Source organism: Lacerta agilis, chromosome 13, assembly GCF_009819535.1.
Source record: "Lacerta agilis isolate rLacAgi1 chromosome 13, rLacAgi1.pri, whole genome shotgun sequence".
NCBI classification, from domain to species: Eukaryota; Metazoa; Chordata; class Lepidosauria; order Squamata; family Lacertidae; genus Lacerta; species Lacerta agilis.
Genome location: NC_046324.1, coordinates 36,186,558 through 36,211,686, shown reverse-complemented (window position 1 = coordinate 36,211,686; position 25,129 = coordinate 36,186,558). Strand labels below are relative to the sequence as shown.

The window sequence follows — 25,129 nt, the reverse complement described above, 5'->3', positions numbered from 1 at the left end:
CACATGTATCGTTACAACCAGGTAAAATGCTCATCTCAAAACACACAAAGGGACACACAGCAACCTGGAGGGAGAGAGAGAGAGGAGACAGCAGCTGAGATCTGGCCGTTGGTTCATCTTCTAGATATGTATCTGCAATACCAGAGTTCCTCTGCCCAAACTGTGTGTAGATGAGGACAAAGGCCTTGCTTGCTTGTGATATTAACACATTACGATGGCAAAGCAAAAATATACATATTCAGATTTTGGAGGAAAACTAGAACACTTATTTCAAGAGACATGAAGTAGTAAACACCTCTGTGCTTAACATCAATTCTGGGATTAACAACTGATTTAATGACTGAAGCAGTTTTTATGGTTTGCTAAAGCTGAAAGTATTTCTAGTATGAGGTGTTTTTAACTCTTTAAGGGTAATATTGACTCTCTCTCCTGTTCCTGCTTCATATGCAATAAAAGCTAAATGTAATCTCAGTGAGAAATAAGGAGTCTTGGTTGTCAACAAGTACATGGTTAATTACTGAAACATTCACAAGAAAATTCTAGCACTGCAGCAGTCTACTGTAGGTGGGTAGAAATTTGCCTGCACCCCAAAGAATTAGGTTGGAAGCTATTTCTAGTTACATTCATGTCACTTCTTGCTACCACCAAGACTTCTCTCCCTTCCTCAACCCAGCAAGTGTTGCTGTCCGACCTATTATTATAAGGAAGGGACTTATCTCCCAGGAAACCACTTTTAGAATGGCTCCTTTTCAGTCATCATCAAGATCTCAAAAATTGAAGACACAAACCTGATAAAACTTACTATCAGCATGCTTAATGAAATCACAAATAAGGTATCGACTTCAAGACATATAATCCAAAACTGCTTATGCTAAAACCCCCCACTTAAAACAGGTTGGGAAACATAATAGGGAGATGTATTTTTTATTTTTGCCAAACCTGAGTTGCACCCTTCTCAAGACTGCAAGTATTACCCCAAACCCCACTTTCACAGCTCTGTTTCATAGATGACTGTTAACACCTATTTATTTTTCACAATGTCAACATCCACTGAGAAATGTCTGGATAGATATGGAAACATTCTCAACTTGGTTTGCTGAGACTTCCACATTCTAAACAGTTGGATGTTTTGGTGTTGTTCACATGTGCTGCATTCTACTCCAACAGAGAAGTGACAGGGAGTGGACTGGGCTGGGCTATGGAAAGACGGCCAGAAATGTCACTAGTTTTCATTCAGAGGAGGGCAGTCCCATTGCAGTTAAAGCTCCCCAGACATCACAAGCAAACAGCTTCGACTGGGGGACACCATGCAATGGCTTCTTTTTGTGTCTGTATTACCGGTACTCCACTACCAAACAACGTTCATCAAATTAGGCAGGTAGAATTTTGTCCACATTACTAGAAATTGTAAGAGAAAGGGCCAAAACAAGCTTAAAACAAGCCAGGTTATATGATATGTTCTTGAGCTATTTTCTTAAGTACCTCCTAGCTTCAAGCACATGTAACCTCCCCAAAGGCTAAAGCATGCTGAGTTTTGCACCGCCTCAACTGAGCAAGTTCTGTAACAAGCTGTCTCTTTCCCCATTTTTGGCCAAAGGATGTGTCGTTTCCAAGACAGGGCATAATCAAATGAAAACACTCCAGTCAATAACCAGCTCTGAAGGAAAATCTTCTAAGCTGGTCACTTTACTGCAGTTGTGCGGATATCAGATATGGCAAAGCTCCCTCCTTCATTTGCTAAGCTAGGAGTGAGCAGATCTCACAGCCCATTCAGAGACAAAAAAAGGAAGTGGAAAACCAACAAGATGTGCTTAACGCTTCTGTGTTAGTCTAGGGGCAGACTTTGCTTACCACTTGGCAACCTGAACTGAAGAGATGTCACTACTAACCACACAGCCAAAGGCTGCATGCAAGAAAGTTTCCAGTGACCAGGTATCTGTCAGGTTAATGAGGATGCAGCACCCCCTTGAGTCCCCAGAAGAAACAGTCCATTAATAGTAAAAAAAACAACAACAATTGGCCATTTCTCAAGCTTGTTGCAATAGCTTCACTTTAAAAGACTGTGCCAAAGTTTGAGGTCAATTAGCTAATACTGCTTCAAGTTCCTCCCAGCTTCTTTTCAACACAAATAGCAATGACTCAGGAGGAAGTAGTTTAGTGTGTTGTATATCCCATAAGGGCAGTTAGCTGCCTGAATGTACCCCTTTAAAAATCATGGTATCACTGATATGCAGTATCAGGAATGTAAACAGAAAAGCAAGATGGCAGCATGTCAGACAAAATGCCTTCAACAGAGCAGTGGCACTGAAGACCAAAGGGAGAAAAGTACTGGTACTCCCAAATTACTCAGTCAGCCTCACTTCACACACAGCGGAATGTCAAACGAAGACTGGCTATTAGGGCAACAGCCAGCTTTAAGGTGTGTAAATGAGTGTGTGTGTGCGTGCACGCGCACACACACAAAATGGTGCTTTTAACAGATTTCTCTAATCTAATAGGTTATAGAAAATAATGGCTTGGATCAAACAATCCATTTGCAGTGTGTTCTGCACATGAGGACCTGGGGAAGTCTCTAAGTTGGCGTGGCACACAGTAATCAAGACTGCAGTTGGGAGGAGAGAAAAATCGGCAACATAATCAGTTTGGATTGCATGGGAGTCACTCTGTATCCAAGCTAACGTTAGCAGGGATTGGAAGCTTCTGCAAAAGAAGAAAAATTACACTGCTGGATAAATCCAGCCACCAACAAGCACTTGCTGACATCAGAAATGTTATCTGGCCTCATGAAGGCTCTGACACGGATAAAAGTCAACTTGGATACTGAAGTGAGGCCACCTTCTTGCTACCAAAAATATCAGGATATGCATAAAGGTTTCCAGAGGTAAGAACAGGAAGTCAAGGATAAATCACTTAGCCAAATACAAATAGCATATGAAGAATACAATGGCTGAACAATGAGGCCCCTGCATCTAAGTGAGTCCTGCAAATTAGCTTTCTAAATCACAAAAAAAGGAGCCTACTGATTTTGTGGATTCAGAAATAACCTCGACTCTTGCAACTGGAGTTGTGGTCAGAATCATAAGATGCTCCACTAGCTATCTGTTTTTGAAAGTAGGCTCTATCTCCTCAGTTGCTCATAGTGTCCTTGAAACCCCAAACCTCTATGATAGCTATCTGGAAACTTTCAGAGCACAATGGTTGGTTGTTGAAAGTGTTGCAGTGGCCAGTTCTTCCATGGTTCAGGTCCGCGTCAATGTAGAGAGCTTGACCGTCGCCTCCGCCTGTGGGGGAAAAGACCACAGTTACACTGTCCTTGCATCAAGATGCTTTGCAGTGGCTCCAATCCCATGTTCAGTTCCACTACTTCTGGAGACACAGAATAACAGCTTTCAGCTGCCCCAACATGTGAATATATATTATGAGAAGACATTATCACCCCCATCAAATTGCTCTATAGTTAAGAGTTCATGGATCTCTCAGAATCCGTGTATACCAGTCTTTGCCAAGCTGCCACCCTCCAGATGTTTTGGGCAACAACATCTGGAGGGCACCATGTTGGTGAAGGCTAGCATATGCAGAGCAATCAATTATGGATATTTTAGCTTTCAGTAGAGCTTATGGTCAAGAGTCTAATGCAGAATAGATAAAATATTGCACGCTGGATCTATTTGCCAAGACCATATAACACCGGTCCTGAAAGACCTACATTGGCTCCCAGTACGTTTCCGAGCACAATTCAAAGTGTTGGTGCTGACCTTTAAAGCCCTAATTGGCCTTGGCCCAGTATACCTGTAGGAGCATCTTCACCCCCATCGTTCAGCCCAGACACTGAGGTCCAGTTCCGAGGGCCTTCTGGCGGTTCTCTCCCTGCGAGAAGTGAGGTTACAGGGAACCAGGCAGAAGGCTTTCTCGGTAGTGGTGCCTGAGCTGTGGAACGCCCTCCCATCAGATGTCAAGGAAATAAACAACTATCTAACTTTTAGAAGACATCTGAAGGCAGCCCTGTTTAGGGAAGTTTTTAATGTTTGATGTTTTACCACATCATCATCATTCTGTTTGGAGCCGCCCAGAGTGGCTGGGGAAAACCAGACAGATGGGCGGGGTGTAAATAATAAATTATTATAGTTCCCCCCCCCCCCAAAAAAAACCCCTGTCAACATTGCAGGCATAACTGCAGTTCGATATCAGATGAAAACCATTCTCCTACTCCATCTTTCATTTTAACCCAGATTCAAAGATGATTTAGGAATAAAAGTCTTAAAAAGTGCAAACTCCTATGTGCCCCTACATAGAACTACAAAGTGCTGTTGCAAGAGGCAGCAACAGAAGAGCACAGGCTTACCTATAATGATGCATTCAATTCCACCAGCCATAAACATGGATGCAGCTTTGGAAGGCAGGTTGAAGTGCCGGGCAGAAAGGAAGGGGGAAAGGCGGTCTGAGGGGTCCGAGGGGAGGCTGGTTGTGGATGGAGGGTCAGAAATATGGGAGGAATTGTTCCCTTGTTCAGGTCCTGTCATGGCTAGCTCTGGGTGCTTGATTATTACCCACTCATAGCGTTCCACTTCAGGCACCAGCTAGAGAGATGAGAGAGATGGAGTTATGAAGGAATTCTTCAGAGAAAATGGACTGCGCTTGGGGTCTCCCCTCCCCCAAATGGCCAGAACTTGACTTGCATCCCAAGAAAGATTTTCAGAATAAATTTGCACTATGAATGTTGTAGGTAGCAGAAGTGGAAGACACTAAAAAGTGAAGTTATATTTATAACCTGCTGCTCCTTCAGAAAAGCTCAGAGCAGCTCTCACTGGTCTCCTTGCTAGGCATTAATCAAGTTTGATATTTGTAGAGCACGGGGGGGGGGGCTTTCAGATTGCTTAGCAGCCAATATATAGAGTACTTTTGGCCCACCTTTCTAGGCAGGACTTGCATGAGAAAGGCGTTAGGACATTATGACAGTTACTAGTACATTAACCCTGTTAAATTAACGGGCGCTAGAACATATGTGGTCAAACTGTTGCCCTAGCAACGTCGGGGACATGCGCAGAGCTGACTGAGCGGCTCTCGCTTATCTCGTTTTTTTCCTAACAACCGAGCAGCTCTTGCTTGACATCGCTCGCCCGCCGCCACTTGTAACGGCCGCTGCCGCTTAGAAGTAAGTCCACGCGAGCGCGCACCCGCCACGTGCCCGCTTCAACAGTTTCGCCTGGCCACCCGAAGTCTCTGCGCTCCGTGGGGCACATGCATAGTAGCGCAATCCCACAGACACAGGGACTGGACGCAGAGACACTTGCACTTTATTATAGGTGATATTACACAACCTCTCCCTGACATTGCATCAGGAATCTTGCAAAATCATTTGGTTGGTGACCCTCTTGATTGCTACTTTAATGGTAAAGACTCGTGTTAATTGAATCTTGAAAAGGTACTTACAACTACGGATGGGGGAATATATCACTTTTGGTTTCTTGTTTCTCCCCACTCTTAAGTTCTGTTCACCCCATTTCCACAACACTTCGCTATTTTTTAAAAAAGGCCTTGTGAAAATTTATCAGCATTTTAGTGTGAATTTCTCCTAATATACACATTTTTCTATGCAATATCCCATAATATAATGCATTCTTCTATGTTATTTTCACTGTTACATATTTATATGCACACTAGCATATACGTTCTTGTATACATTACTTGGCTGAAGAACTGCATGGCAGAATTCAGAGAAATGTCAATTCTGAAGCTTGGCTGTGTTTTGGTTTGCTTCTTTGATTCTAGAATGTATTTTAATTAATTGTGCGATTTTATGTACACTGTGCTATTTTTACCAGTTAGCTACTCTGAGCCTGGCTTTGGCCGGGGAGGGTGGGATACAAATACAAATTTATTATTATTATTATTATTATTATTATTATTGTTGTTGTTGTTGTTGTTGTTTCAGAAAGTGCAAATTTGGTAGGTTCACCTTTAAACGCAGACTGAATTCAGTTGCCTACCAACTTCAGAGTGACACATTTATTTTGGTAGCTCATCAACAATCCATGTGCATTGATACTACACTGTGTGCCTTGGTCCCTTGCCCCAAGTTTTACATGCAACCGGCAGCTGCAGCGTGACCTACTTATCTGTATAATCAGTGCTCTTCTGGATGAAGATGTGTTTTCCACTTTGACGATTGCTTGGAATCTTTTTTGGAGGGGTGTTATTGGGTTATTGTTTTTATTTTCATTTTATATATTGTGATCTTTTTTTGTGAACCGCCCTGAGACCTCCGGGTATAGGGCGGTATATAAATTCAATTAACAGTAACAACAATTCAAAATTTCTACACTTCCTAGTTTGGCAACACTGCATCATACACCATGGCAGAGAAAGTGTGACACCCAACAATAATCAAGACTCTTATTGCAGTAGAATATCATAACATTCAGCCTAAGGAAGACTTTTGATGAACTTGGAAAAAAGTTTGCTCTGATGTGGGTTAAACTGCTGCTGCTGCTACAGCAGCAAGGTTTAGTCTTATAAACTGATCAGTAGGTTGTTTCCCAAAGGCAAGGGGTGGTTGTGGTAGGAGTAAACATGATTGCTTCTTACCCTGAACACAAAACATTCCCCGGTTCCAAAGAAGCTCAGCTTGTTTCCTCCTCGTTTGCGTTCATTCCAGTCGGTTGATAAATAAGCCCCACAGACCTAGGATGGTAATAGCCACCATTTTAGAGAAACAACAAAGAAGTTCGAACACTTGAAGATGTAATGCTGAAAGGTCTCAAAGCTGGTAGATAAAGGGGCACTTCTTATAACATTTGTAGGTGCACACCTAGCACACACCTTAGGTGTGAAATGCAAATCAAACATGTAAATTTGTCAACAGCAGCAACTCACAATTGAATTTAGCAAACCAAGGTTTGCCTCTGAAGTGGCCCTGGTGTGAGAGTAGTAAGTTATATCTTTAGTTAGTCTATGGCGGTCAACCAAGACCACATTTTATGACTGCTCCTATCAGTGTCAACAGGGGCCTGGAGAGAGAAAGAGATAGAATGTATATGGGTCTTTTTGAATAGCTCTGCAGATGTGCAGGAGACAGATACTGCAGTGTCTGCACTGTGATGAAGTCACCCCTCTGTGGTGGTAGGGGTAGGGAGTCTGTGGCATAACACGTCAATCTGGAAAACAGGCTGAACTTCAAATTTCCCAAGAAAGCAGCTGAATTGTGCTTTATTAAGCAAGCAAGGCACAAATGAGTTAGTGGAACACCAGGGAGAGTTCTAAGGAGTTATTTTATTTTTTGTCTATGGCAACTACGATAATTGATGGACAGCAGTTTAGTGAATCCTATGAAATTTATAAAGTGTCTTTTATAAAGCTGCTACTTGTCCTGCTAACTTACCTCTTGGGCCGTTGTCTTAATCAGAAGGAGAGTTGGTTCATGTCCCTCGCAATGCGAATAGAACCTGATAAAGACACATGTAAAAAGACGCTCCTTTAGTGAAACATCTCACTGCTGGTCTTTGTAACTGTACACACTCTCCACACACTTTTTGCATCCACACCACACTGCCAATCAAGTCCCAGTTCACTTTCTGCCTCTTTAGGTAAAGGTAAAGGGACCCCTGACCATTAGGTCCAGTCATGTCCGACTCTGGGGTTGTGGCGCTCATCTCGTGTTACCGGCCGAGGGAGCCGGCGTACAGCTTCTGGGTCATGTGGCCAGCATGAGAAAGCCGCTTCTGGCGAACCAGAGCAGTTCAAGGTACTGCCGGAGCGGTGCCTATTTATCTACTTGCACTTTTGACGTGCTTTCGAACTGCTAGGTGGGCAGGAGCTGGGACCAAGCAACGGGAGCTCACCCCGTTGTGGGGATTCAAACCACCGACCTTCTGATCAGCAAGCCCTAGGCTCTGTGGTTTAACCCACAGCGCCACCCGCGCCTGCCTCTTTAATCAACAAAAAAACTGTTTAGGTGATGTGCTAAAAGACCAGACTCTAGTTCACAAAACCTTATACCATAATAAATGTCTTAGGTTTTTTAATGCTACAACATTCCTTGCTTTAGCATACAGTTAGGCCTCTCAGCTAAGGAAGAGCGAGCAAAAACCAAGTTCTATAGCACAGTAAAGTTTATGGCTCAGTTTGTTCATAATGCTAAGCAAAACCACAGTACATCACAAATGTGCACGTTCTCAGAAAGAAGGTTGTGGCTGCTTGATTTCTGGTCCTGCTGTTGCTGCATTACTATGAGCCAAGCCATGGTTTGACTTAGCACACCATCCAAACCTGGGTTTGTGGTCCATCTCCTTCAACTGTAAACCAAGAATGAACCTTGGTTACAGATTGTAGTTTGTCTGGAGTGAGACAAACCACAAGTCCATGTTCAGATGACATGCTAAGACAAACCATGGTTTAGTTCACAACAGCATCAGGGCGGCCAGGGATGCGGAAAGCAGCTGCAATCGCCTTTCTGGTACCACATGCTTTCACATTAAGCCATGATTTGACTTAGAAAAAAGGTCTATATGGGTTGATAGCACACCAACATACATTCAATGTAAAGCCAGCCTACAAACTCTGTGTGGAGGCAAGGCAAGACAACTCTAGCAACATACATCATAAGCAAAGCACCCTTGCCAAGAGAATTGGCCTATGATTGTCTACATCATCTTGTGGCGTACAGTACCAAAGATTCCTTTTAAAATAGTGCTGACTACATTTTACCTGCTTAAGCTGCAGCCATGTTCTGAGGTGGTGAACAGCAGCAGTGGCTGGCAAAGTGCAAAGCGCTCAGGAATCCACGACCAGATGTCTCTCATCTTTTTTACATCAACTATTTCAGACTTGAAGTTGTCAGCATGAACTGCCAAGTGGACATTCTGCCTATGGAATAACAGAAAAGTGGTGTTAAGGTTGGAGTCAAGGGCATTTGTCCAAAGCTACTACTGCCCAATTCAGGCAACTTGTTGCCTATGGCAAGAAAGAGTCCCTTCCTGATATTCAGAAGGCAAAGAAGCATTGCAAATTAAAACATTTCTTTCCTTTTCCATTTGTAGATGCACTGTAAATAACTAACATAGAAACTAGCAGAAGGGCTAGTAACTCTACGAGCAGAAAGAGGGCAAGACCGCACCACACGAAAAACAATAAAAGGGCAAAACAACTAAGGGGTTTTCAGTTGCCCACAGCTTGAAATTAGGAGGGCTTGATATCCATATTAATGCTGTGGTGTTTAGCTCTGTACAAGGCGCAGATCTCAGCAGCCCTAAGTAGTTTGGTCAAAATAATGTTATTTAATACAAATCAGAATTTTTACATGGATATCAGGAAGTTACTTTCTGTATTTGATTTTCATGTGAATAATCGATAGTGGTACATTTTTTTGTGTCCCCAAGGAAGAATGCAGATTTTCAAATGGTGGGAATTCTGGGAAATTTTAAAACCTACTATACCATAAGTTGTTTCCTTGCAACTGATTGGCTTTACCCTTTCATAGTTTTCCCACTGATTTGGTAGACATATTTACAAGCTAGCCCAATTCACCAATCAAAGCTATAGCCATTGAAAATCACTTGGAAGGTTCTGATGTAAACACCCTTCCCCAGCCATGACTGCTGCAGTTCAAAACCAGCAGGGGACCCAGGTGGTACCATTAGAGGAAACTGTACAACCATAAATATATTCAGAGCTACGTGCCACTCATGGAAATTCTCTTCCAACTGTTGCCCAAGTACGAAAACAGAATTGAATGTGGCTATATCCATGGAGTTAAAGAATCCACAGAAGGCTCAGTTGCTCCAAAGCACTGGAAGTCAATACATAAAACAGGATGATAACACACAAGGAAATATAGCCAAATCTTTCTGACAGCCAAGCTAGAGTTAAATGCACGTTTCACAGCTTATGCCAGTGATATGCAAGAAGCAAACCAAACTTTGGAGTTATTATACATGCTAGGAAGAAGGGTTAAAATGCAGGTGACTTATAGTGCAAAGGCATCCTTAAAAAAGGGGGGGCACCCGTTCATTTTATTATGGACACATCTGCATACTGTAAACCTTGCAGAAAACTAGTGGCTAATAGAATGATAGAATTGTGGAGTTGGATGGGACCCAGTCATCTAGTCCAATCCCCTCCAATGCAGGAATTTCAGCTAACGAATCCCTGGCAGATGACCACCTAACCTCTTTTTAAAAATCTCCCATCAACTCCATCACCCTCCTAGGTAGCCAGTTCCATTATTGAACATCTCCTGCCACCAGAAAGTTCATCCTAATGTTTAGTCAAATTGCCTGCACATCTCTAATTAAGTGAGGGAAATGGGATGCTCATTTGTGGTAGTTTCAAAATTTAACTGAAGTGTAGTGACAGTTTCAGAAATGGTGGGGCTCCCTTTCTGAAGCAACTCATGTTTTGTCCTTAAACCAGAACTTAATCAAAATGCATAGTTGACTGTATATGCTAAGGACAGGATGTGTTCCCTTCAGCACAGATAAGCCACAGAGCCAGTTATATGTACTTCTGAAGCACTGCAGATAGGAGCTTGCATCAGAATGGCCAGCATGATATCAGCAGAGGATTATCAGGTTGTTGATTAGTCTCCTTCCCAGCATGATCTACAACTTGTGAAGGCTGCACTGTTCAGTGTGCATGCTACAATTTATCACTAATCTCTAAGCCTTAAAACCATCAAGGCTTAGGCAGCTCAAGCTAACATGAATCTCATGCCTTGTTACCAAAGCACATGGACTGTGTACCTGTGGCAGAGTGATTAACAAACATGCTGCTATCCAGTGCAGTACTAAGGTGAAGTCAGAGCAACAAAGAAGACCCTAGAGGTAACAGGAGGGATCAGGTAGGGAATCGGGATGTGCAGCCATCTGACTGGAAGATTGAAGGAAGAAAAAATTAGGGAGATTCATGGGTCAGGGCTCACTGAGAGCAAGCTTAGGAACATAATGGCAGGAGATCTGGCTGTGAAGGAAGCTTGACAAGTCCCAGAGCAATATGGCCCTAGGAACTTTTCCATCATTTATTTCGAAAGGCTCTCTGGAAAAAGGAAAAGAAGGCAAATAAAGAAGGACACAGTCATGAAATGATAAAAGCAGCAAGCAGACAAAAGGAGTGCTGGTATATGTGTGTGTGTGTGTGTGTGTTTGTGTGCGCGCACACACACACACATATGTGAGAGACAGACAGACCAGCATATGTATGAATCAATGAGAGCACAGCATAGGTGGTCAGAAGCAAGGAGATGGAACAAGATACAAGGAACAAGTAAATATATAGGCAGTATATGGAGGGACTTTACACCCACCATGTGCTTATCTGAATGGCAGGGAGGATGACTCCCATATAGCAACCCAGCCTTAGTCCTCACAACACCCCCAGACATATAAGTGGCAACATATAACCCTGTCAGTAAGAGTAAGATACTTTATGCCTATAATGCTATCTGAAGAATTGCAGCCAATATACCCTTCCTATAGTTACGTGGAATTTAGATACCAGACCATCTGAACACCTCCCTAGGCACAAAAATATATTGCGCTGTACTACTAGGGTTATTAACAATCTTTATCTATTCACACAAAGAGAAACTTCATGTTTAACATCCTTCCTATCGCTATATGGCTCAGAAGTTCTTTTAACAATGAAAGACTAGTAGCACCTACAGTATTATGTTAGAATAGGCTTATGTTTCACCAGTGAAATCCTCACGGCAGCGCAGAGAAATAAGGCTAGACTAGAATGCAGACCTTGTACAGCATACTTGACAGCAGGACTGCTGAAAACTTTGGAAAGACATTTGTGAATTGCCACCCCCACTCCACCACCACCTGATACTGCAGCAAGTACTGCCATAACCAGCCAAGCATAAGCCGCGATAACAGCCATTAGGAAGTCAAGCCAAGGCAGAAGAGAAAAGCACAGGGTGGCGTATTCAAATCTTGGAACCTACCTTTTTGGGGATGCAATGCTGCAAAGAGGAGGGGTGCAGCAGACAGGGAAATGACAGAATGAGACAAAAGAGAGAGAGAGAGAAATCAAGAAAAGTTCAGTAAATTAGAGCCTAGAGAAAAACTCAGGAGTTAAGATCTGAAGTCAAATGAACAAGATTAAAGAACAGATGGACACCCAACCATTGTTATCACTCAGTTCCTCCTCCTCAATTCTCTTATCACATTTATTTTTCTATACAATGTCTCTTCACCTAACTGCTTATGACTTCTGCACTTGCCCTTCAACCTTCCCTTCTACTCTCACTCCTTATACGTGACTGTGCTCTGTTGCTGAGGTTTTCCTGTTTCGCACAATGTAGAAATTGGGTCTTTAGTGCTGTGGTACTTACCCTTTGACTTGATTTGATCTGGATAATTTACATATCAATTAATGTATTAAAAATATATCTAAGTGGTGTACAAAAAATGAAGCAACAACAGACAACTTAAACAAGATATTACAAAAATACAGAGTTAACATATAAAAATGGAATCCCCTCCCCTTGGAAAATTGGACAGGTGCAGATTACATAATTTCAAAAACCAAACCATTTGCATGTTTGAAATGCTAAGAAATTATTTGTGAGGCTGTTAACCAAGCCCTTTGAAGCTTTACGTTTTGGGTCAAACAACCAGAACACATTTCCTCCAGTCAAGTTTCTGTGATTACAGAATACCAGCTGTTCTTCAGCTTATACAAAAGCACAACGTTCTCATGCCTGTCAGCCACTGGTCTTGTGCTATTTCCACTAACGATAAATGGAATATTTAGAACACTGACCCAAATCTCTGAAATGTCAATGCTTCCGACAAGAATGTAGAAACTTTAAGGCTTTCACAAACACTTGTCAGCTGAATAAGCCCCAGCGGAACATCTTAAAGGGATCTTTCATCAAAGATGCCTCGTGCACTTAACTCTGCCCAATTTTAGTACTTTTAGCTGCAGCCCTTTCCCCCATTTCTTAAGTTTGTCTTTATAGATTGTAAGCCAGTGTTCGAAATGAACTGGGTGCCCAGCACCTTTTGCTACTGGCGCAGGTCCAATTGCAACTACATGGAGATTTCCAGGCGCCAGGGTGGCAACTGACATCTCCATCAAGCCAGCTGACTCGTGCACAGCAAAAGACACACTCCTTTTGCTTCTGCACTGCTGTGTGGATGATTAACCCCTTTGCTGGGCATCTTAATCCTCCATCAAGGAAAGTAAGTACAGGGCCGTGATGCAGCCTTTCCACAGGCCACCCAAATGCAACTCACAGATCACAGTTTTAAAACCTCTGCCTTAGTTCATAGTTAATACCAGTTCCATTTCCACTGTGTGTTTCTCTTTCTTGCACATTGGACAAGTGAATTTCTGTAAGAGCAATCTACAGTCAGGCAATGTAGTTGAGGTCACAGAATTGTAGAATCACAGAATTGTAGTGTTAGAAGGGACCTGAGGGTCATCTAGTCCAACCCCCTGGGATGAATAGCCTCTCTCTGTGGTGACTGCAAGCCAGGTTTAAGGTGCCATTTGGCGTCTACCTTCTCTATCTGAGTTTCTAACACTGTTGTAAGCTAGAGGTTCTGTGCCTGCTTAATTTATCTTGTTTAATGACTAGCGGTTTCTATAAATATTACAATTGTTACATCTCACAGCAGGTTGTTCTTCACTCTACCCAATATCCACACCGCTTGTGCAATAAAGTACACTGCTTACCTTGATAATTTGTGTCACCTTGGATAGGGATTCTTTTGCAAAAGAGGTTTTAGACAGTAGCAACATCTGTATGTCATTTGTAAATGATGTTAAGAGTTTTATTTTATGAACACCAAAAGCATGTTTGTTAATAGCCTATGGCAAGCAAGACTCTCCTCACCAGTCAGACCTTTTTGTGTGCTGGAAAAGACCTTTGCCCCTTTCCCACTTTTCAGGGTTCCACAAAGACCAGCAGAGATTCCGTTCCTTGTGTTTTTGCTTTCTTGGAATGAAAACTTGCAGCAAGTCTTATTCTGCTACTTACGATGCAGTGCCAAATTTTTGAGGCAAATATTATTCATCGTTACAACAGAGGAACTGAGAAACATTTCCGTGGGCTTCTTAACTTCTGTGGACAGGTTTGCATGCACCTGGATTCAAACTACTGTACAGCTGAAACAGACTTCATTGCATTTTCTATGCAGCCACTGAGTTTCCCTAGCAGTAGAGAGGAAATGCAGCTTCTAATTCACAAGCATCTACTCATGGTCTTGCTATAGATGGATCAAAATCACTGTTCCAAGGGTAGTGTGACAAACTTACAGAAGCAACCACCAAGGGTTTTTTGCCCAAGTTGTCATTACTATGGTTCAGCTTATAAAAGGCATTTCCCTCAAAGTCCTTTATTCCCATCAGAGCCCAGTTAACCCACCTCTCTAGCAAGGCTGTACTAAAGGTAAAGGAACCCCTTACCATTAGGTCCAGTCGCGGACGACTCTGGGGTTGCGGCGCTCATCTCGCTTAACTGACCGAGGGAGCTGGCGTACAGCTTCCGGGTCATGTGGCCAGCATGACTAAGCCACTTCTGGCAAACCAGAGCAGCAAACGGAAATGCCGTTTACCTTCCCGCCAGAGCGGTACCTATTTATCTACTTGCACTTCGTGCTTTCGAACTGCTAGGTTGGCAGAAGGCTATACTACTGTGGGATTAATTTTATTTCTTGTTTTACTCAGCACCTTAGATTCTGTGAAGTCTTGTTTTGTGTCCCAAGGAAAATCATGTGTTACACACCAACACATGTCATAAAATCATTTTATTTTTTAATGAAAAGTAGCCTTAGGAGACTATTTAAGACTGGCAGAAGGGAACAGGGTGTGTTACCCTTTTCTCTCTAGCTGTTTTATGTTCAAAATCATCCATCTCAGCTACTAAGTAAACATCTGGAACCATGTGGGAAAGAAAGCAGCAGAAGGCAGTTTTGAGCAAACAGCAAGTAAAAGAGGGGGCAGAAGAGGAATGATAAGGCAACTTCCAGCACTCAAAATTGCAATCTCCTAAGGCTTTTTTTATTGAAAATCAGAAACAATTGTGTTTTGCTGCATCCAGCATACCTTCTGTAGGTCTGATTCTGAAACAGAAGTTAAGCATCTCTCTCAAAACCTAACAGCTCTGGGTACCTTTGCCTTTACTTGTCTTCTGAGCTTCTATTCAGTATAAAAAATGCACCTCACTTTTATATTATTTTTAAGATGCTCAAGGCAGCTTCCAACATTTTAAAAGCAAGCCATCACAATTTCATCAACAACAAAAAGAAAATTAAAGAGGAGAAAAGTAACTCACAACTGAGCAGGTAAAAAACATATTGAAAGAAGAATGCCTTTTATCAAAATGTTGGAATGCCACAGGGGGAGCAGCACAAAACAAGCACATAATCACACCTTGATTCTATAATCTAGATTCTATAAACTAGGTGGGGCAACAGAAAAGGCTCTCCTACTTCTCCCATTAGTTGAGGCTTTGCAAATGCAGAGAAGACCCTCTTCAGATCTTAATGAAGGGGGCAGGTTCCTATGGGAAGTCACAGTCTCTTAGATTATTTTTAGACATTATTTAGAGTTTTAAAAAACATGACTGGTGCTCTTAATTAAGCCTTGAAAGAGCTCCACCACTATGGTCCTTGTGAAAAATTAAAAGTTCTTTAAAAGCCCAATAATCAGAAGCTGAAAAAGCAAACATACGCATGTAATTATTCGGTTAAGTTGGTACAGTCTCTATAATTTTCCACTGAGCACCCACATTATTCTGCTTTTGCAACAATATCCACATGCCATGTAAGTCAAGAGCATTACTAGAGAAGGGGGAAAGCCTCTCTGGAGTATGTATGAATCCCTTTTACCTCTTCTGTTTGACGGTTATGCCTTTCTGCTGAAGAGCCTTCTCATTGGCCATCTGCAAAAGCTGGATCTCCTTCCGCGAAAACAGCCGAATCGCAAAAGCTTTCTCTAGCAGTTTCTCAGGAGACACTGACTTTGCAATATCCCTAACAAAAGCTCGGATGTCCTGCTGAACGTTGTCTGACTCCATAGTCTGCCCAACCCGGACTTTATGAAAGAATTTGAGAAGAGCTAGTGCAACACGGTACAAAACCTTGTAGCCCTCTACCAAGAATACGTCAAAGACCCGTGCAACATAAATCAGAGGCAGTTCTCCAAAAAGCCACCGTTGCCAGTCTGAATATACTTCTAGCACATCCTTGGAAACTGCTACCATCAGCTTGTGGGCCGCCTGACAGTATTTGTTAACCAGATCGCCAAAAGTCATGCAAGATGACTCAAAAGCCAAGAATGTCTGATCAATGAAGTGCTTGGAGGAATCGTTGCAGGCAAGGATGCGGCAGACCTTCTCAAAGCACTCTGCTTCATCCCTACTGTAATGGAGGAGAAGTGCTACCACTGAAGGAAGAGCTGGGCAGAATGATATGTCCGGGAACTGGCTTGCAATGCATGAAATTATCTTCCTGACTGCCACAATGCCTTCTGCATTCAGGCAGTAAGTGGGAACAAGGCTGTCGTCCACAAATTCTGGAAGTGCAACACTGCAGCTGTTACGTTTGCCAGCAATTTTCACCACAATGTCCCGGTAGACATGGGCATCTGGAGTCACTGTGCGGCAAGGGATATCATTAATCAGTTTGTGGTACACTTTGGCTCTTAAAGAGTGGTTTTTGGCCCAATATCCCTGGCGAGCCAGTTGCTTCAGGTCCTGAAATTCTGTACTGGTCAGTTCTTTTGCATCCTGGTCCTGGATTGTAGAATCCATTTTATCCCAGTCTATAAAGCGGCTATATTCACCCATAGCTATTAAGATAGTCTTTGCAGAATGACATAAAAGCAAGTGGAGCACTTTCACTTTTTCCTGGAAAAGAACAAAGCACACAACAGGTTACCAGTACTATCGTGTCAAGAACACATAAGTTGTTCCTAGCTTGTCCTTTAAGTTTGTGCTATTGGCAATGAAGTGCAAGTTCCAGACTGCCTGCAAAGGGGCTTCACTCAGGTAATTAATGGCTTATTACTTTTAAACTGGTGAATTTCCCTCCTCAGTTGGTTAACCTTTTCTATGTGTGCAATAGCCTCAACTGTGGCTGAAAACTGTAGTAAACTGAGCTGAAGAATAATTTGCCTCAAACATTCCTTTCCAGCACATCTTACTTATATGGTACCAGAAAGCAGGGAGGTGGGGGGAAATTATACAGGACATCAGAAAATAAAGATGCAAATGTATGTTACTGCCATATCAGAATCCTCTGTCTTTTGAGGAAGGATTTGCCACAGGAGACTACGTTATCAAGCTTTTTGGGAAATGCAATGGCTTCGTGAGCATACTAGGTCATAGGCAGGAAGGGATTTTACTAGCTGTGGCCATATAAAAACAGGAATCCTGTAGTACCTTAAAGCCTAACTAATTAATGCCATAATAAATTAGTCTTTCAAGTGCCACAGGACTCTGGTTCTTTTTGCTGTAACAAACAGGGCTAATCCTTTGGAAGATACAGCCTAACAAGTCAGGTTAACACAGGCCTGTACAACTCTTGGAAGAGCAGGAGTCCAGCAACAAAGCCAGGGACGTACGTTCATCATGCACATACCGTAGTTAGTCTGTCTGTGGAATGGCAATAAATTGTTTAGTCCCAAAGTTTAAGCAGCAGCTTTCCAATAGGAAAACAAATTTGCTTTTGTAAGCAGAGCTTTGGAAATTCAGTATTGGCTGTTGCATTAAGTGCTATTACGGACTTAATAAAAGACAAGTTAAGTGGTCCTCCATCACTTAAAAACCAGATAGCTTTAAGAAATTAAGTGTCTGTCAATATATTTTCTATAACAGGTTACACTAATGCATGAAATACTGGCTCATGTGCCAAGAGTGGTTGTTGTCTCTTTCACTTCTTTTAAAATTCTGAACTTTTGCCTACTCTAAGGAAAACACACTTATAAATACTGCGTATAAATAGATAGGCATGGCAATGAGGGCAAGAGTCCTTGTCCAGATAAATCTAGATCTTGGTTGAATATTAATCTGGATATCTGAGATTCCACATTAGTCTCAAAATGAGTATGGTGTCAGATCAAAGGCTATAGCCAATGTTAGTCCTACTCACAAGTAGACCTATTAAAATTTATGACCTAACTCAGGCACATTAATTTCAATTCTACTCTGATACAACCCATGTCTTTAGGAAGCCCTATGCAGGTATGGTTTGAAACTGTATCAGGCACATGCGGAGAATCAGAACCGCATCACACATTACATGCAACATTCAGTTATGGGTATACATAGAATATCACGTGTAGGTTCTATATCAGGGATAGCTAATCTGTTGCCTTGCTGGACTACAACACTGCTATTACTGGCCATGCTGGCCAAGGCTGATGATATATGAGTTCCACTTTTATCATACATGGTTAAAGGGCTACAAGTGCGAACTGTTGCAGCACAGAGTTCTTCTGTTTAGAATTCTAGCCAGCCATGCCCTTTTCCAGAACACTCCATTCTATTCCTCCCACCCCAAATAGCCAATCAGTATTTTTCAAAATACCCCATTATTTTTTTCCTTTAAAAAAATTAATACTTCTACAAATCCAAGCCTGCCGATATCTCCCGCTTGCCAGAGTTGGTGCCATTTTGGCTATGCAAGGATCAACATACAGAAGATGAGTTTACTATTAGTATACAATTGCAATCAAAATTTCCTCTTTGGTAGAGTTCCCTTTTCTCCTGCTTCAGCATTAACAGATCAACCTGCTTGTACATTCCAGTTAAGTATACAGGTTTATAGCAGAGCGCATAGGTGAAAATCACAGCTGTTGCCCTCGAACATTGGGTAATTTTTATCAGGCTTGAAAATAGCAGCCACCTTAAAGACAGTTCATTTATTTATGGTATAAGCTTCTGTACCTTTTGAAATCTCAGTGTCTGTGCTCCACAAAATATATTCATTTTTAAATACTGTATGCACAAAGAGTTTGACCAAAAAGCAGAACCGAGAAAAAAAAAAAGTAAAACCCCTGCAAACAAGAGACAGTTTGGATTTAATGGCAGAAGCCAGTTTCCAGCATTGCTGGTTACCAACAGGTTCATTGTTTGCTGAGACTAGAAGTGCCGCTGGTTTTTTTTGGTTTTTTTTAAGGGGCTGGGATTAGGAGGCGGAATGGGAAATAATTAGTATTTTAGTCCACTGTTATGGATTAACCAACAGGGATTAAGTGTTCCTGGTAAGGTTGTCTTGAGTCACATCCCTGATTTGGTCAGATTGCCAACTGCAGACTGCTGCCTTTTTAAGTAGCAACTCTTCACAACACTTTTTGCAGAACTGTGAACCCCACAGCCCCTCTTCCAAAAAAAGCAAAAAGCTATTTTCTATGAAGAAATCCAGGTGCTGTAACTCGATTAAATAATGCAATAATACTGGTGATTGTTTCATGTAAATTAATCTTGTTAGTCACACGCAGGCACAAAGAACGATGATGCTCTGGTCTCTATCAGCCGTCAGATCTGAATGGATGGGAATCTGATCCTCCTCAACTGGCCTGTCTATACAGCTTAGCTGAGCAACTTCTTTTATTAGTCTCAGAAAATCCTCTTCCTCTTGGCTTTTGAGACTGCATCAGTCACAGCACCACTTTTTGGTCTACCGTTGCAACACTAAGGGCTAGAAATTTGCTGAGAAAGAAGTTGAGATTATTTTGTTGGATGAAACCAAGGTCCAGGAGCCAGCATTCTTTTTTCTGTAGAAGTCTAATGTAAGCTTCCCAGAGAGAGCTAAACAGCCCTGCTTCTACACAGCAATATTTGAGCTCTGTACATAGAATTATCATTTAGCTATTAAAGTGAGTAACTGTAGACTTAAACCCAGATTTCACCATGGCAGAATGGTGTGATAAAAAGCCAGGATCTGCACAAGCTTTTGAGCAACCTGCACACAAACCCTTTGCTCTCACTTGACTCTTCTCTTTGCCTGCTAATGTAAACAGACCAGGAATGCTCAGTTAATCTTACCTATTGCTGACAGGAACTATGGTTAATAGTTTCCAACTGACTCAGGATATAGAGGCCAATTGTGGTTTCTAAAGTAGCAAGCTACAGAAGAAGGGGAGAGATGAAACCCTGATTTGTGCTCTTACCTGTACCCCAGTCACTTGCCTGGTAACTTATGGTGAGTAAGAATTCTCACTCGTCAACCAAGTTTTTATAAAAAGTCAGATCTTTAATTCATTTTGGGTCATATACACCTAATGTAGGTGCTAATAACTTTTGCGGATTTATATGGAAGGGCAACATACCTTTTTTGGTTCAATTAAGAAGAGCAGACCATTTTACATTCCCCCAGAGTGCTCAATCAAGAGGCGTGTTGACATTTTATACAGTAAAGCCCCTTCCGCCCTTAGAAAGGAGGGGGGGTTGCAGTGTAGCACGAGCCCTACACGTGCTCAGGGGATGCCTGCATCCCCTGGCGCCATTGGGCGAGCTCTGGGTGCGGTGCCCAGCTGGCTGGCCAACCGGCTCAGCCGGCTAGGGCGTGCCACCGCATTTAAGTGGGCACGCAGCCAGAGCTCGCCCTCTTTCACCTGGGCTCGATGGACTGTTGGCTGCTTATCCGAATTTGACCATTTTCTGGTCTTCGCTGCTGGAGCGGAGTGTTTGGCGAGATTGCAGTTGCCCGGTTGCGGTGAACAGAGCCAGAAAGCTGCTGGATAAGGCGGTGGCCCGCCGCGTGGTTGCAAGGAGGGGTCGGGTCATCACTCACCCCGCTATAAAGTTCAATGAGACCGCTTTGTACAGGAATGATGGTGTACACCTTTCTGACGCAGGAAACGATGTGTGGCTAGCGGACGTCATAGTAGATATAAGACAATGGTTGCAGAGTAATTAGATATTGGTTTCGGAGGTGAGGGTATTGGCGGCGAGCCAAATGTTTTGGCTCGATTGGCGGTTAGGCATTGGATAAGGTCAGGAAGGTCAGGATGTGGGGGGGGGGAGGACGGGCCAGCACCTCCCCCCAAGCACTGAAGGGTACTTCGTAAAGGAGTCCGGGGGGCGTGTCCGTGTCCGAAGCCGTGGGTGGTGAGGGCCTAAGGCACGCCCCGGATCGGTGATCACGGGGTGTGTCCTTAGCTGATGTGCAGCAGCAAGGGCTCACCCCAACAGTGGTTAACCCTTCCTGGACTGCCAGCACGATGTACTGGAGTCGGATATAGTCTAGTTAGATCCAATGCCTAATGCCAATACCGCTCAACATCCGGAACCAATAAAGTTGTGGCCTTTTATTCTCCATTTAACCTTACTTTATGGTGTCTTGTGTCGTTATTTCACGGGAGGGATCGGGATATCGACATGCAAAGTCCTTGCAACTTAGAGAATGCAGTTATTTTTTATTAGTACAAAAATACTGTAGAAGTGAAAAAGGTTAACACCCCCTCTTCCTTAATTTCTGTTTTATTCCTAACATTTCTTACCATTAATGCTACAAGGACAAATATCATATTCACAAATATGGGACCAGATCCACAATACCACACAGATGCCCAAATCTTTGAATTAATGCAATGAGCAGAATGAGTGTAATGGCACCTCACTTTATACAAATGGACTATTTCCAAGGGCTCCATTCTTGTTTGTATCAGCTCCTCCAGATTTCTAAACAAACAAACAAACAAACACACACACACACACACACACACACAAACTTTTGTATGGTCAGCACTTGTTCAGCAATTATTTTTGTCACATTCTTGAATTGAGCAAGGGATGTTACTAGTGGACAAGGTAAGGTTTGTTAAGTATCAATTTCATGGTATTTACACTGATGGGGAAGGGCTACTATGGGGCCAGGATGACTAAGTTCCAAATTATTGTGGGGGGGGGGGGGTAAAGAAAAGCTCCAAGGGATTTGCAAAGCTTCAGTTTTCTTTAAACAGACACGCAGAAGTCTAGACAAGTGCAGCAACAGGAAACATTAGATTTACTGAACAATAAGACATGCATTATTGGCAATAGAAACAATTGTCTCACCTCAGGAAATGTCTACCCCAGTTCATCTATGAGAGTTAATGAAATACTGTTTCTGTAGTGGAATTGTCCAACACTGATGCACTGAGTTCAATGGATTGCCTTAATGAGGTTAAATGTAGTTCGATCATCTCCCTGTGGATTGCCTCAGGCTTTGTGTACATCAGCATCAGCTTCTCTCACCACTTAAACTGGGACTACAGGAATGTAGATCACAGTACAGTGGTACCTCTGGTTACTTACTTAATTCATTCCGGAGGTCCGTTCTTAACCTGAAATTGTTCTTAACCTGAAGCACTACTTTAGCTAATGGGGCCTCCCGCTGCTGCTGCGCTGCCAGAGCACGATTTCTGTTCTTATCCTGAAGCAAATTTCTTAACCTGAAGTGTTATACCTGGGTTAGCGGAGTATGTAACCTGAAGTGTATGTAACCCGAGGTACCACTGTAACTCATACTAATCTAACCAGTGTTTCAGGTGACAATTGCTTCCTGATCCATTTTTACTCTGAATGTATATATAACTGGTTCACACAAGAAGACGATGTCACTGTATAGGCTGTTGGAGAGGGCCTCATGGTCACTTTGTTCCTCTGTGGTCCTTTTTGCTGCTGTATCATACTAAGACAATACAGTACAAGGTGTCATCCAGATTGGGAACTGTGGTTACATTTTCTGCTCACTAATAATGAGTTGTTGCAAAGAACAAACCTTGGCTGAAACTCATGGTTAGTGGGGAGAATGCTTACCCACGAGTCCTGGTTTGGATACAGTGTTCAAAACTTGCATTATTCTAGGCATATTTTGCAGCAGGGAATTTCATTAGTGCAAGCAGTTTGAGCTCTGGGTGCAGGACTGCACCTAAGATTTCAGATTACAATTGCAGAGTGGAAGGAAAGTAGGACTTTTTTGCCTCCCCACTTCCAGCTATTCTCTGAAGACTGGAGAAGAGACCCTCTTAAGACTATTACAGGGGTTGGCAGGGGAGGGACTAGACCATGTGAAAAATGAGCATAATATTTTAGCTGCAGTTCTTTCATTTTCAGTTTTGTATTCTTGTTATAAAAAAGCGCGTCTAGACATTCCGTTGTTGCGCCCATAACCTAGGTTTAAGGTGCCATTTAGCTCCTAGCTTTCATTTCATATGGCTTAGTGTGGCAGCAAGAAAGACCAAGGAAGAGCAAAGCTCGTGTGAGGTCCTCTCTGGGAGTCAACATGTTCACACTGTCTTGCTAAGCCAACATTTGGCTTAGTGTGTTGTGTGAATCAGGCCAGTGTTATTGCAAGGAGAAAGGCAGCTGAAGCACTTTCTTTGATAACAATACCATATAAATGAATCCAAGAATTACTTCAACTTCATTTTTGACAAAGCCCAAATACCAGCATTTCTAGATCAATACAATCAAGAGCATAGATTACAACATAGTGAGGAACAACCATCCAAGCACAGTAGCTACTTGTGCTACCTCCTCCACTTAGAGATTACTTCTGAAGACAGATGAAATTACATTTTTTTCTGTTATGGGTATGAAAATTAGAGGTAGGGTAGGGAGCACACATGTCCAATGTGCACTATCAGAACTCAGTGTCTTGGTCCATTCTGAGAGAACTCGGCTGCCCTGGAAATCAGACCCTAGGGGCAACCTGAAATCCAATCTGAAAACCATGTTACTGTACTACTATATGTAGTAAAATAAAGAAAAGCAAAATTGTGTGACTGGCAGATGTGGCATGCCACATCTAACCCCTCACTCTGCCTTCTATGAAGAGTTCATGAATCAAGTCTTGTAACTACACAGCTAACACAAGAGCAGCAAATAGAGTGGCGTTAAAAACCCACATTAAGATTCTTCAACTCTTTGTAATGAGTGTTAGAGATTACTATATGCATTTAATTTCAGCTGGCTGTGCAAAACCAGACAAATAATTGGTATTGGGGAAAGAGAAGGTTTTGTGACTAAGGGAAAGATGGAATGGCATTTCTAAAAACCACTCAGCATTGCTTGAGCAGCACAGATGTGATATAAATACCATCCAATCATAAGCAGAAGTGCTGTTAAGAAACAGAAGGATTAAAACATCAGCAGTTTCTTTGGCTTCCTGATGAACCCTGTGTTAAGCTTACATTTCCAAATGCAACAAAAAATGGCATAATAGCCACAATAACCTTGGAACAGAGCTCAGTACTTCACTATTATCTTGTGCCCATTTAATTACCTGATTAAATATATCACACAAGACCATATTTAATATGTCAGAAACCAGTCCATCTAGTTAGTGTGTGTGTGTGTGTGTGTGTGTGTGTGTGTATATATATATATATATATATATATATATATATATATATATATATATAATAGTTGCGTGTATCAGATACTACAGGAAAAGTATCAGATACTGCAGGAAAATAGTTTTTAACAGTTGTATACTATCATCATACTACAGTCATACCTCGGGTTGTGTTTGCTGTGGGATATGAACGCGCCGAACCCAGAAGTACCGGAGAACGGGTTACTTCCGGGTTTCGGCAATCGTGCTTCGCGCATGTGCAAAAGTGGCGAATTGCAACCCATGCATGTGCAGACGTGGCGCTGCGGGTTATGGACGCTGCAGGCTGTGAATGTGCCTCCCGCACGAATCGTGTTCGCAACCCAAGCACCCACTGTATTGGGACGTGGGAGGGGGGAGAGGAAGAATGCACAGATTTGGTTTATTCTCCTTTTTAAACCTCTATTTATGCAATTTTAACAGCTTTTATACACACACCTCTTTTCCTAAGACTTCCCTATCCATATTTCTGTGGCATTCTAGGGAAATCTTGATCTGCTGCATATCCTGATGTTTCACCCAAGATCATTTCAAGTCTGCCTTTTTTGATGTTATCTACTGCTCATATTGCAAACATGCCAAATTGCAAATTGCAAACATGCGCTGGATTATGGAGAAAGCTAGAGAGTTCCAGAAAAACATCTACTTCTGCTTCATTGACTACACAAAAGCATTTGACTGTGTCGACCACAGCAAACTATGGCAAGTTCTTAAAGAAATGGGAGTGCCGGATCACCTCATTTGTCTCCTGAGAAATCTCTATGTGGGACAAGAAGCTACAGTTAGAACTGGATATG

General features: G+C 42.4%; 1 protein-coding gene across 1 annotated transcript; it reads right to left on the bottom strand.

The window, feature by feature from the left end:
• Window positions 1–1,335: 1,335 nt before the first annotated feature.
• On the bottom strand, window positions 1,336–16,833 carry TBC1D24 (TBC1 domain family member 24). Its single transcript, XM_033167032.1, has 7 exons — window positions 15,837–16,833; window positions 11,942–11,959; window positions 8,704–8,862; window positions 7,379–7,442; window positions 6,586–6,681; window positions 4,343–4,577; window positions 1,336–3,281 (listed from the first exon to the last, which is right to left on the bottom strand). The coding sequence occupies exons 1-7, from the start codon at window positions 16,793–16,795 to the stop codon at window positions 3,127–3,129; spliced, it is 1,686 nt and encodes a 561-aa protein (XP_033022923.1). The 5' UTR covers window positions 16,796–16,833; the 3' UTR covers window positions 1,336–3,126.
• Window positions 16,834–25,129: the final 8,296 nt, after the last annotated feature.

Coding starts and splice junctions, on each gene's coding strand:
- TBC1D24 (XM_033167032.1), bottom strand. CDS start 16,795: ATGGGTGAATATAGCCGCTTTATAGACTGGGATAAAATGGATTCTACA. Junction 6,682..7,378: donor TTAAGACAACGGCCCAAGAG/GTAAGTTAGCAG, acceptor TTACCATCCTAG/GTCTGTGGGGCTTATTTATC. Junction 3,282..4,342: donor AATTGAATGCATCATTATAG/GTAAGCCTGTGC, acceptor TTTCCCCCACAG/GCGGAGGCGACGGTCAAGCT.